Source organism: Mugil cephalus, chromosome 7 (genome assembly GCF_022458985.1).
Source record: "Mugil cephalus isolate CIBA_MC_2020 chromosome 7, CIBA_Mcephalus_1.1, whole genome shotgun sequence".
NCBI classification, from domain to species: domain Eukaryota; kingdom Metazoa; phylum Chordata; class Actinopteri; order Mugiliformes; family Mugilidae; genus Mugil; species Mugil cephalus.
In genome coordinates, this window is record NC_061776.1 from 14,198,827 (window position 1) to 14,211,460 (window position 12,634).

The following is a 12,634-nucleotide window of genomic DNA, read 5'->3' on the forward strand; positions in this document are numbered from 1 at the left end:
GAACTACCTGAAGCTTTTGTGCATTTTCTTTATGTTAATTTCTCTGTTGTGAATATACCTGTGATGCTTTGAGCTTTGCTCACGTGTATTTATGCTTCAATTTTTTTTCTCTGTTGTTCCTGTGGATTTTGTCACTGTTGGGGCAACCAGGAATGTGATGGGGTAAAAATTTCACTTTAAATGTAAACCTCTGCTGTAAACATCTCATAGATTTCTTTTACTCTCAGCTGTCTCTTGTATGTGTGTCGGATTTTTTTTTCCCTTTTTTGCACTTGAAGTGTTTTTGTGTCAGATTTAGGTAAAATCCCTGATCATCTGGCTACAAGGAAGAGTCATTTCCTCATGTCTAATTAATCATTTGTACCATATTTGATCCGTCAAGTCATTTGTTTTTCCACCAACTTAAGCTTTGACTTAATACAAAGATAACTAGTTATTTGGGCAGAAAAGCAACATTTTTGGACTAATTTCAGTGAATAATGAGCGTAGAAATTCCACAAATAATCAGAAATGTCTCCATTAACATCTCAAATTGACACTGTCAAGTTGAACTTCTATGTTTCATTGTGTTTTTTTGTTGTTTTCACAGTTGTTTTTTGTGTCCGTGCCACTTCGCATGTGTCTGTGTTTGGGTGTGCAGCTCCTTAATTCTTTATTTCAATGTCGACAGAAACAATAAAGGGCGAGACATCAAGACAATAAAGTCCCTCCGAGTTCTGAGAGTTCTGCGTCCTCTTAAAACCATCAAGAGACTCCCTAAACTCAAGGTAAACATCTGAAAACACTCTCCGGTGTTTGGACTCTTGGAAGTTTATCCACAGATCTCTGACAGATTTTATTTCCTCCCTCTCATTTTGCTCAGGCGGTTTTTGACTGTGTGGTCACGTCTCTGAAGAACGTCTTCAACATCCTCATTGTTTACCAGCTCTTCATGTTCATCTTTGCTGTCATTGCCGTTCAGCTCTTTAAGGGGAAGTTCTTCTACTGCACTGACAGCTCCATGAATACAGAGAAGGAATGCCAGTAAGTGACTATCTCAACCACTTCTGTGGTCCACGTTCGTCTTTCCCTCCGTTAGAGGTTTAAACTTAATAAATATAGGCTTTACATACCTCCTACATACATAGTCCTCCTACATTTTGTCAGTCAAAATGACACACTATATGCTGTTGCGGTAAAAAAAAAAAAAAAATTGACATAAAACCTGAACATGAAGAGATCTTCATTGTTTCAAGTGACACTGATATTTTATTAAATATGATTTTTTACCACACTTTTATTTTCTAAAACCTCTTTGTTGGAAAATGGCAAGTTTAGCTCTGTTTAAAGTAGAGATCGACCGATATATTGAGCCGATATTTGCATTTTTCACTGGTATTGGTATCGGCTGATATATCGACATATCGACATATTTTTCCCCTGGCAAGATTTACAGACAGGCGCATCCACAGGCAGCCCCGTGCTGCTGGAGACGCTGAGGACCCGTGCAGCCCATATATTGCCCCTCCCCCACTAGCAGAGTGCAGCTGGAAGCTGGAAAATACTCATAGTCGTGTCGGCCCAAGCATAATGCTTATCACGCGCTCTCTGATTTAAATATAATAAATTCCAAATCCTTATCTTAAAGACTGCCACAATTGATCAGCTGCATACTGAAGTGATTTCAAAAATTGTCTTGTAATGATATTAATAGATAAATTAGTGGATATTAGACCTCAAATAGAGGTCTGGTCTCGAGTGACCATCTTCATTCAGATCCACCCCTCGCTCCACCCCAGCTCCTCTGGGCTGAAAAACAAATATAATAGTAATAAATAAATAAATAAAAAATCAAGATGATGACAACCAAATGCCAAACCCAAGGATGCCCTATAAAAACCAATGGGTGATATCACTTTAGATTTGTCCTTCTTTTATATATACTCCTATGTACATATAAGAAAACCTGAGCCAAAATATGAAAACAAAACTGAAGTTGCACTTAAAAACATTACTCCATAATTACCCAACAATCAAGAGAGAGGGATACGTAGACACAAATGTAACCAATTTTACCAAATGTAGCTGCTACTTCTCTGGTCTTTCTAATATACTATCCATTAGAAGACGGAGAGCAAAGACTCAGCACAAAGACTCTGGGTTCAAGCGGGCAACGGAAAAATTACAAAGTGCATCTATTCTGCCTTAATAAGCCCACAGGCAGACTATAAATTGGCTCCAACTCACCAGCTAATAATGGGAGAGTAACCTATTTTCACAACAAAAGCTTGAATACGCCTCTTTTCACCGGAGCTGCTAGTTTAATCAGTGAATTAAATGAAACGATGACCCGTTGTGCCGCTCTGTTCCCCACAGAGGCTACTACATTGACTACAGCCGAGACAAAAAGGAGGTGAAGAGGAGAGAGTGGAAGAGACACGAGTTTCACTACGACAACGTCTGCTGGGCCCTGCTCACGCTTTTCACCGTCTCAACTGGAGAAGGGTGGCCCCAGTAAGTCTGCCTGCATAATATTACACAGTGTTGGATGTTAAAGCACAAAGCTGTTCTTGGTCACTGACTCACAATCTTTTTTGTCGACCTAGGGTCCTCCAGCACTCCACCGATGTGACAGAGGAGAACATGGGGCCGAGTCGCGGGAACCGCATGGAGATGTCCGTTTTCTACGTGGTCTACTTCGTGGTCTTCCCGTTCTTCTTCGTCAACATCTTTGTGGCTCTCATCATCATCACCTTCCAGGAGCAGGGCGACAAGATGATTCAGGAGTGCAGTCTGGAGAAGAATGAGGTCGGAAATGCTGTTTGTGTGGTTGTGGATCATCTGCGGCATCCTCGCGTGTTTGTTTTTATCAAATGTCTCTCCCGCAGAGGGCTTGCATCGACTTCGCCATCAGCGCCAAGCCGATGACCCGCTACATGCCCCAGAACAGACAGACTTTCCAGTACAGACTGTGGCACTTCGTGGCGTCGCCGTCTTTCGAGTACACGGTGCTCATCATGATCGCCCTCAACACTGTTGTCCTCATGATGAAGGTAATAATGGACCAGCATGCTGTACATACAAAGAGCATTACTGTTTTTCCTTTCTATGAACTAATACTAATAATGTGCCGATCGATACTGAAATATCAATATTTCCAATACCAGATCTTTACGCTCAAAAATCGATTCTCAAATCAGAATACACCTCAGGTTTACTTATTTCTTTTTTGTGTCTTCCGTTTGGTTTTTCTGTTGTTGTATCAGCTCAGCTATATAGTAAACAAGGCCACTACCTCAATATACTTCCAACTTTAAAATAAATAGATAAATTACTCTGATGTCTTGTATTCTTTACGAAGCTGTGATTTGAAATTTTTTTACATTTAGTATTGGATCAGTATCGCTGATACGAGTCTCAATTTTACTCCATATCAAGCATCACTAACTACTACTTTTGTATTGGATATCATATTTTACATGAACAGAAAGTGAACATTATCAATGATGTTAAAAAATGATTGGTTAAAGATCTGCTCTCTTTGTTCCCACAGTACCACTCGGCTCCAACAGCTTACGATACGGTCCTAAAACACCTAAACACAGCGTTCACAGTCCTCTTCTCCATGGAGTGTGTACTCAAGATCATGGCGTTTGGTTTAGTGGTGAGTTTTTATTGCGGGGAGAAATGCTACTCACGGCTCTGTTCATAATAGTAGTCATTCAGAAAATTAATTTAAGCGTTTAATTTTATGTTTTCCCCGCAGAACTACTTTCGAGACACTTGGAATATTTTTGATTTTATCACTGTGCTTGGCAGCATCACAGAGATAATTGTGGATTTACAGGTAAGCCACTGCCAAGACACCGTTCCTTTTCACAATGTTGTGACCCGAAGATAAAAAATACAAGAATGGGCGGCTTTAATTGCAGACTTGGTTCTCTCCAAGTGTTACGATCTCAGTGCCTCCAGACACAACTTAAGTGGTGTTGTGAGGAATTTTGCCATCTGTGTTTTACGTCCCGTCTCTCCCTTCTGTCTGCCACCCTCTCTCCGTCTTCGTGTCGCCCTCTCTCTACCACTTCTGTCCCAGTCGGTGAACACCATCAACATGAGTTTCTTGAAGCTTTTCCGAGCAGCCCGGCTGATAAAGCTGCTGAGGCAGGGTTACACCATCCGTATCCTGCTGTGGACCTTCGTTCAATCCTTCAAGGTGCGACGTTTGTGCAGTCGGCTTTCATTCTTTCTTATTCCTCCTTGGAAATAAAGACGAGTTTTAAACAGCTGCCTTTGCCTTCTCTTCTCTGACAGGCTCTTCCTTATGTCTGTCTGCTTATAGCCATGCTGTTCTTCATATACGCCATAATTGGAATGCAGGTATCCAAATGATTCATTAACAGTGGTGTTAGAACAAAACAAAACAAAAGCAGCATTTATGTTTTATGTGTTTGAATATGAGATTAGGAGCTACTATGGGAAAAGGTAAAAAATAAATAAATAACCCCGGAACTGAATCTGCCTGTTTCCTGCAGGTGTTTGGAAACATCAAGCTGAACGACGAGAGTCACATCAATCAGCACAATAATTTTAAGACCTTCTTCAGCGCACTGATGCTTCTCTTCAGGTGAGTTTCATCAAAAAATAGAGGCTCTCGTGATGGTGCTTTAGTGTGAGGCTGGTGTCAACTGGATGTTTTAAACCACCAGGAGTGCTACTGGGGAGTCCTGGCAGGAGATCATGCTCTCCTGTCTCTCTGGTCAAGAGTGTGAACCAGACCCGTCCATCGCCCCCCTCACCATGTCTCCAGACCACGAGGGCGGCTGTGGGACTGACTTTGCTTACTGCTACTTTGTCTCCTTCATCTTCTTCAGCTCATTCCTGGTCAGAACTAACAACAAAAAACATATCTTTGTTTTGTCTTTTTCGTCTTCTCTTTAATTCCCGATCTTCACTTACGTCTCTTTTTAGATGCTTAATCTGTTTGTGGCCGTGATTATGGATAACTTTGAGTACCTGACACGAGACTCCTCCATCCTTGGTCCCCATCACCTGGACGAGTTTGTCAGAATCTGGGGGGAGTACGATCGACTGGCATGGTGAGACTTTTTTTGTTTTGGATTCAAGTAGATCATCGTTGGTGTTCTGTTTTCATCCAGCAGAGGGCAGACATACATTATGAGACGTTACTGCTTTGAAGTCTGAGATCTGACACATTTAGCACAAATGTCTAGAAAAAAAAAAACAGCATGTAGTATAAGTGAATCTCTTTTTATTAACCTCTCCTCCATGTGCTTCTTCTTCCTCTCAAGTGGTCGTATTCACTACACGGCTATGTACGAGATGTTAACACACATGTCTCCGCCGCTGGGCCTTGGAAAAAAATGTCCTGCTAAGATTGCCTATAAGGTAACGACAACTTCATTCATAACCTGGAAGATCTAGATTAAAATTAAAAGTGAAATCCTTCTTGCAGTATATTATATAAACCGATCAGGCATAACATTAAAACCACTGGACCAGACCAGATGTGTTGAGTCACAGCTGTTTTGGAGGCACAATACACAATAATAGGGGGGTGGTCATAATGTTATGTATGTCATGTTAATGTTATGTGTCTTTAAAGGTTGTTCAGGGTGTTGACAGACTACAGAGGGGAGTGGATGTATTAAATATGTGTGGCTCACAGTATTTTTGTGCTGAACTGTCCGTCTTCTTCTTCCCTTCGTCAGAGGTTGGTGTTGATGAACATGCCCGTGGACGAGGACATGAGCGTCCACTTCACCTCCACCCTCATGTCCCTCATCCGCACTGCTCTGGACATCAAAATAGCCCGGGGTCAGGTTTATTGTCTACTCTTTTGATTATCACTGAATTCAAAATTTAATCAGTTAATGCCTATAAAATGGTAGGATATGTCCGCTATCAATCACAGTTCAGCAGTTCAAAACAAAAGAGTTAATTATCATTTAAGATAAAGAAATGGTTTTAGCTTTAAAGGCATCAGTTCATAAAGAGTCCCATGAAGAGGCTGAATGTGGATGTCCATCCCAGGTGGCGAGGACCGTATCGCTCTGGACTCTGAGCTGCAGAAGGAGATCAGTATCATTTGGCCTTATTTGCCCCAGAAGACCTTGGACCTACTGGTGCCTATCAACAAAGGTCTGGCTCCACCTTTGAAGGCAACACTCTGTGTAACGCCAAGAGACGAGCGGCAGCCGCTAACGTTAGTGCGTCTGCCTTCTCAGATACTGACATGACGGTGGGGAAGATCTACGCTTCAATGATGATCATGGACTACTTCAAACAGAACAAGGCCAAGAAGCTGAGGCAACAGCTGGAAGCTCAGGTCAGCTCAGTGTGCTCGTGTGAACTTCCACGCACCTTCTTTCCTCTACCTTTTTTTTGTCTTCCCCACCACATTTCCCACTGTTTAACACTGTTATAAACACACAACCTCACAGCACAGTCTTAGCTAATTTTCCAAAGTTACAGCCGCATGCCGTGTTTATTTTCATGTCGTTAAGAAACTGAAAGATGCAAAAAAAAAAAAGAAAAAAAGACGAATATCTAGTTAAAGTGGGTTTTTCAACCTCCCACGTCTGTCTGTTCCTTAACAATGGATGCTTAAGAAACATGACCAACTGGGAGGAAACCCGAGTCTGGTTTTGCTAGACTGTATTTATTCATTGTTTTCTTCTTTATTTATGCATTTTGCTTAATTTTCCTATATTCAGAACATAACTAGCAGGTGATTAGCCTCCTTCTGATCAAATTATGACTTAAATGTCACAGAACCGTAGACAGAAAACATTAGTGCAGATCCACCATCTTTTTTTTTTTTTTTTTTTTTTTTTTTTTTATGTATTACTCATTTCAGAAGAGTAATTTAATGTTCAAGCGCCTGGACGCCGCTGCCCTCCCCGAGGACATCCTGTCCAACACCCAGCCGCTGCCCATGATGGCCCACAGCGCTGGTTCAGCCTTGTGAGTCCGCACACGTGCGCGCAATTGTGTACTTAAATGCATGCCTTGCTCCTGTTTCGTTACCGTTTTTTCTCCGTGCACACACACAGGACCAGAGGAGGCTTCGTGGCCTTGAGCCCCATCTCACCGCAGGAACTGTTTCTGCAACCCATTAGCTCGGACACTGATGCCGGCCAACAGCAGAACCAGGTAAGACACGCGGGACAACATTAATATGCGATTTTGGGCTGTGTTTCTCACACCTTTTAATATGTGAGTGCTTTGTATGAATTTTAATTACTTGCAGCTGAATTCCCAGTATGCTATTTAACTGTAGGAGTGAATAAAGAGAAATAAATATTCTATTAGCTTTGACAGGCGGCTTTTTGATGAAGACATTCCTAATTTTAACCGACCGCCTTCAAACAAGAGGTGGTAACTGTCGCTTCAAACAGAAGTCCTGGTCCCTTCTTTCCTATTTTCTTTGCAAATACAAGTTGGAAATCACTGCTGGGGAGATTTTTACTGTTTTTTTTTCCTATCACCGCCAGAATGGTATGAATATGTTTTGACTGATGCTGTTTTCTCAGTGCTTTGCAGAGCGCTGCTCTTTGTGCTCTCGTCTTTCAGTCCTGTGGAGACTGGACTTGTAAAGGCAGATTGTCGAACTGTTGATGTTTCACTGTGCTTGCCAGTTGACTGAGATCAAACCATATACTGAAATGCCCACATATTAGTGCGCAGAGGAATGTGTTCGGCCCTTAGGCTTAGATGCTGTCTGGCTCCGTTTGTGTAGCTATTAAGGCCCGAATAAGCATGAATGAATGCACTTCCAGGCTGAAACACGCAGTCCGTCTTTCCCTGTGAGCTCCTGTGTTTGTTGTCCTGTTCTTCTCCGTCACACTTTGCTCCTCTTTTACAACCTCACTCTGTTTCTACTCCTCCTTAAAGTCAGTTTTTACCGTTGCTAGTTGTTGATCCGTATGTTTTTGGCTGGAATGGCTTCTGATGGGATGGCGATGGAGATGGCTTCTGGTAGATGACACTCGGCCTGTTTGCCTCCTCACCTGACCTGGACCCGAGGTGGTGTCTAGAGGCAGGCCTGGCGGGGATGAGCCTGATCGGTGCTGTGTTTCCTTGCCCTCCTCTCTTGTTTCTGTACTCACCTAGGTGGGCGAGTGCAGTAGGGGGATTGAATCCCCACTGGAGCCTCAACTAGGGAGGGGCCTGTGTGTGCGGGCCTCTTCCATGCCCCGTCTGGCTGTAGAGTCGCAGGTACACACATCTTCCACGACACAGCTTCCGGGCTGGACCTTGAGGACTTCCGTGGCTGCATGCCAGAGTTTGCCATAGTTAACGTCAGGTGCACGAGATGCCGAGAGGTTCAGATCGGTAGAGTTTCGCTTTGTCTTTTGCCACTTTGGGAACGTAAGGTTTTAGAACGGGCTGTGATCCCTGAATGCTGATGCCACGCCTCGTTAACAAACATCTCTTAACAGGAAACTAATCCCGAGCCCTTTAAGGTGCACTGCATTTTTGCACCGACTAAAGCATGAAAGTCATTTTCAATTGTGCAGTTTTTTTCTGAATTAAATGACAAGAATCTAGCTGACACATGTGTCATACTCTGTGTGTTTATGTGCGCGTTTCTGTGTTTTCACATTCAAGCAGTCAGAGGTTGCAGGCGGCTCGATGAAGCGCTCAGTCTCCACGGTTGCAGACCAGCGTGTCAATGGACTCTGGCAGGAGGAGAAAAGTCCTGAGCGAGTGTATCGACCTCGTCACAAGAGCTACAAGGCTGCGGGTTAGTCCTGCTCACAGATATTGTACATATCTGATGGACAGTTTAAATCTACGCAGAACCTACATGACCCCAAAATCTATCATGGTGTTTGGCATGAAATTCTTTTTATTATCCTCTAGTTTCCCGGTCTGAGCGCGACAGAGAGCGCGGTCGGTCTAAGGAGCGCTGCCACCTCCTCTCTCCAGACACGTCTCGCTGTAACTCAGAGGAGAGAAGCTTGCAGCCCTCGCGATCCTCCAGCGTAGAGAGAGCACATCCCCAAGATAAACAGGTAGGTCAGGCAACACATAGCGTCCAACTCAACAGCTCACAGGATTCAGGAAGCTGTGGAGCAGAGGTGACCAATCACATAGTTCAACCACAGCCAGACTCCACCTGCTGATGAGGAGAAATCCACTTGAACGGTGGCCACGTTCTGCCCTGAAGCTCAGCCTCCTCTGATTTGTGAGCTCCAGTGTCCAAAGAGACGCAGGAGAAGGGGCGGCCATGAAAATCTGGGAAAGCCTTTAATTTGATGCGAAATGAGTCATACGCCCCATAGTGCAGGATGAATCATTAACAGTTTTAAACCGTAACGGTTATTTTTTGTCATTGTTGGCCCACTTACTAGGGTACAGGTAACATATCATATAAAACCACTCAAATGTCAAATTAGATTTTCTTTTCCTCCTTTTTACTATGTTGCATCATCTTCATGAACACGTGCATTTCACTCCGTTGTCATGACATTACAGACTTCCATTTTTTTTACCACTTTATGGACCTTTTTGATCTAAAACTCTTTTCCTTTTTAGTACGTTCTGCTTAAAGTCACGAAAACTTTTTCTTCTGATGAAGGTCGACATTACGAGAACGAAAGTCCCCAAACAGCTGCTAAATGTCATTTAGGTCGTTGTTTAGTCATTTTTTTCCCCCTTTATTTTCTGCAGGGCAACAGCTCTGACAGTCCGGTACCCTCCACCTCCGAGTCCAGCACTCCCAGCGGCCGACGACCCCTGTCGCAGACCCCGACCAGCTCCAGGCCTCACATCTCCTACTCCCCGCTCGTGTGCCGCACGCCGGCCTCCGCCGGCGAAGACGAGGACGAGCAGGGCAGCCCGGAGACCGTGAGGCGGGGCAAGCCCACGTGGGATTCCCAAGAAGGGGGCGCTGGGGAGAGGCGGAGCGAGGCCGGCCGACGACCGTCCCCGCCTCGGCGCTACCCCTCCGAGCCTTTCCTGGCTTCGCAGGAGGACGACCACAGCCCAGACCCCTCCGGTCCCATGGAGACGTTGACCTTCGAGGCGGCCGTGGCCTGCAGCCTGGGACGCTCAAACACCATCAGCTCGGCCCGCCCCCGCTTGCGGACTGGCTGGCAGGTCCCCAACGGGCACTTTCGGAAGCGTCTGGCACAAACAGCCTCGGTCGCGGCCTGTGACCCTCTCAGTGACACAGAAGAGGACGACAGGTGCTAGGGACAGGAGGCACAGCGTGGAGGGGTGGGGGTGGGGGGGTGGTTGAGCCGAGAGTGGTGTTAGAGGACGCTGAAAGACGGCATCCAGAGTGAAAGTCAATGTGACTTTTTTTTTGCATCAGCGCTTCAAGGCCGTGAGCCCTCTGGATGTTTTGCTCAAATGTGAACCCAAAAATGACAAAGAACAATACTTCCTGAAACTGTAGTTGCCAATTCACACAGAACACTGACAATAAATAAGGTCTATTTCCTGACTTGTACTTGATGATAGAGAGGAACACATACGTCTCAAATAGCCGCAGGATGCAGAAAATAAATGAAATGAATGGAACAGATTATGTCATTTGTGTCAGTAGGTATTTTCATTTCTGAAGATGTTTCTAAATGATTCAGTGTTGCTCTAAACAGTGTTTCTCTGTGGGGTGTGTGAATATGTAACTACATTTTCTTATGGATTAACTGTTTTGTAAATACTTTGTGAACATCACGCCATTTCCATTTATCGGACCTTCGTAACGTTGTTGTGTGTCGACATGCAACGACAATAAAAGCATTCTGATTCCGACCGACGCAACAAGCCATCGTGGAGAGGTGACCCGATACTTTACCAGACAATGTAATAAGTAACACTCAATAATGCTGGATTTTTTTACAGAATGAATGAATGTGCAGGGGGGAAAAAAAACTGCCTGATTTCCCCCGTCATTTTTTTCTTTTTTTCTTTTTGGTATTGAACATAATAAGTTGTGAGATATAAATACAGTTTTAGAATAACGTAGAAAAAAAAGATACTTGTTATTTCACCCTGCATTATTGTTAAAATCATGCCTCCGCCAAACACTTAAAATTTCTTAATTATGCTCTGAGACAGTATGTTACGTTTACTTTTCACCAGCCCAAAACCCTTTAAATTAGAAGTTTCCCAACAATTATATTGTGTAATTTTACCATAACACAGACATTAAAAACAAAAATTATCATTCGTCTATTTCACTTTTTTCTTAATTGTGAATATTATATGAACCATTGCGAGCGATCACGGTAGAAACACTGCAGCCATGATGCATTTTGCTTAAAAAATAATAAAAAAATCAACATTAATCTCTTACTTACTAATAATGTACAGAGAAATTATGCTGTTTGTAACATTTAGAGAGGAAAAAAACAATAAACAGTATCAGCTGACAAGCTTTAAAGGTAAAGGAATTCCTTGGAAATGTTTATTTTAAGGTGTGTATTTGTTTTACTTGCCTGATAAAAGGCCAATTCTGTGAAACTCACTTAACCAAAAAAACAAAACAAAACAACAAAAAAAATTTGTATCATAAGTTCCTGGAATGCAAATACTTTGTGGGTTTTTATGTGTACAATAGTTGTATATACAAATAAAGGTGTCCTCAAGTTGCCTCCGTTATTGAATGTCTTTTTATTTATTTATTTATTTTCTCATCGCCTGAAAAGCTTGATAGGTGAAACCCTGAAGTCTTTAGTGCTGCCATAAAACCCGCATTTGGAACATTTATTTTATGTTTCAGTGGTAAACCCTGACCATACCAGCTGCAGATGATCATTGTGATAAACACGGACACAGTCAAATCAGGTTTCAGAACAATAAGTGATTATCTCGTAATCGGGTTCCCTTTATTTCTCTCCCCGACAACCTGTATCTCCCTGTAACCAGCTGTGTGGTGGTTTAGAGAGTTTAGCAAAGGGGTCACTGTGTGGAATATGGGACTGAATAAATATACAGGTCTGTAACAAAACACTAGTACAAACAGACAAACAAACAAAAAAATATTCCTGGCTGTGAGCAAAATCTAGCTAAGTAGGTACAGTGTAGAGCTGCTGTGTTGTACCCTCTCAGGGGTACACAAAATAGATATGGGGGAACAGGAGATAATTATTGGGTACTCACATCTATTTTCATTTTGTGTAGTGTTGAATATTTTCGTCTCTTAGGCCTCGAAATCTTTAAACACAAACTGGTTTACATGGAAAATGCTCTTTAGTGGAAGAGCAAAAAACCTCTGTTGGGACAGAGAGTGCAAACAGATGTATAGATGGTTGTAAGTACACGTGTATAATATATATTTAATAATAGCTGGGAATAATTTTTCTGTGGCCTGGTATTGTGTGCTCTGGTTCAGTGTCTCCCTCTGATGTCCTTTCACTGTGGTACTGAAACAGGAGTTAAATGCTTTTAATTGTTATGGGTTTCCAGAAATATGTCACAACACCGGTGGGGATAGTTTAAGAGCCATATAAAAAACATAACATCATTATTATTTTGCAAGTAAATAAATAAACATCAGTAGTGCTACTATACAAGAAAGGATGGAAAAGAAAATTTACATGATAATAATAATAATGCATTAGTTTTATATTGCGCTTTCCCACTTTTAGATGCTCAAAGCGCTAACAATTGTATGCATTAT

General features: G+C 42.7%; 1 protein-coding gene across 7 annotated transcripts in view; it reads left to right on the forward strand.

Moving 5' to 3' along the window:
• cacna1eb (calcium channel, voltage-dependent, R type, alpha 1E subunit b) overlaps positions 1 to 11,605 on the forward strand; it is a 53,961-nt gene extending 42,356 nt beyond the window's left edge. For 3 of the 7 annotated variants that reach the window (XM_047589667.1, XM_047589668.1, XM_047589672.1), the window contains 23 exons: positions 151 to 162; positions 671 to 767; positions 863 to 1,023; positions 2,356 to 2,493; positions 2,586 to 2,787; positions 2,868 to 3,032; positions 3,533 to 3,643; positions 3,746 to 3,826; positions 4,073 to 4,192; positions 4,291 to 4,356; positions 4,512 to 4,603; positions 4,686 to 4,860; positions 4,948 to 5,075; positions 5,289 to 5,385; positions 5,709 to 5,814; positions 6,031 to 6,138; positions 6,225 to 6,325; positions 6,857 to 6,963; positions 7,053 to 7,152; positions 8,113 to 8,217; positions 8,611 to 8,746; positions 8,866 to 9,017; positions 9,676 to 11,605. In XM_047589667.1, coding sequence (XP_047445623.1) covers positions 151 to 162; positions 671 to 767; positions 863 to 1,023; positions 2,356 to 2,493; positions 2,586 to 2,787; positions 2,868 to 3,032; positions 3,533 to 3,643; positions 3,746 to 3,826; positions 4,073 to 4,192; positions 4,291 to 4,356; positions 4,512 to 4,603; positions 4,686 to 4,860; positions 4,948 to 5,075; positions 5,289 to 5,385; positions 5,709 to 5,814; positions 6,031 to 6,138; positions 6,225 to 6,325; positions 6,857 to 6,963; positions 7,053 to 7,152; positions 8,113 to 8,217; positions 8,611 to 8,746; positions 8,866 to 9,017; positions 9,676 to 10,200 — 3,085 coding nt within the window. In that variant the 3' untranslated portion in view covers positions 10,201 to 11,605. The remainder of the gene's footprint in view (positions 1 to 150; positions 163 to 670; positions 768 to 862; positions 1,024 to 2,355; positions 2,494 to 2,585; positions 2,788 to 2,867; positions 3,033 to 3,532; positions 3,644 to 3,745; positions 3,827 to 4,072; positions 4,193 to 4,290; positions 4,357 to 4,511; positions 4,604 to 4,685; positions 4,861 to 4,947; positions 5,076 to 5,288; positions 5,386 to 5,708; positions 5,815 to 6,030; positions 6,139 to 6,224; positions 6,326 to 6,856; positions 6,964 to 7,052; positions 7,153 to 8,112; positions 8,218 to 8,610; positions 8,747 to 8,865; positions 9,018 to 9,675) is intronic. The other 4 variants (XM_047589669.1, XM_047589673.1, XM_047589670.1 and 1 more) reach the window with 3 other exon arrangements.
• Positions 11,606 to 12,634: the final 1,029 nt, after the last annotated feature.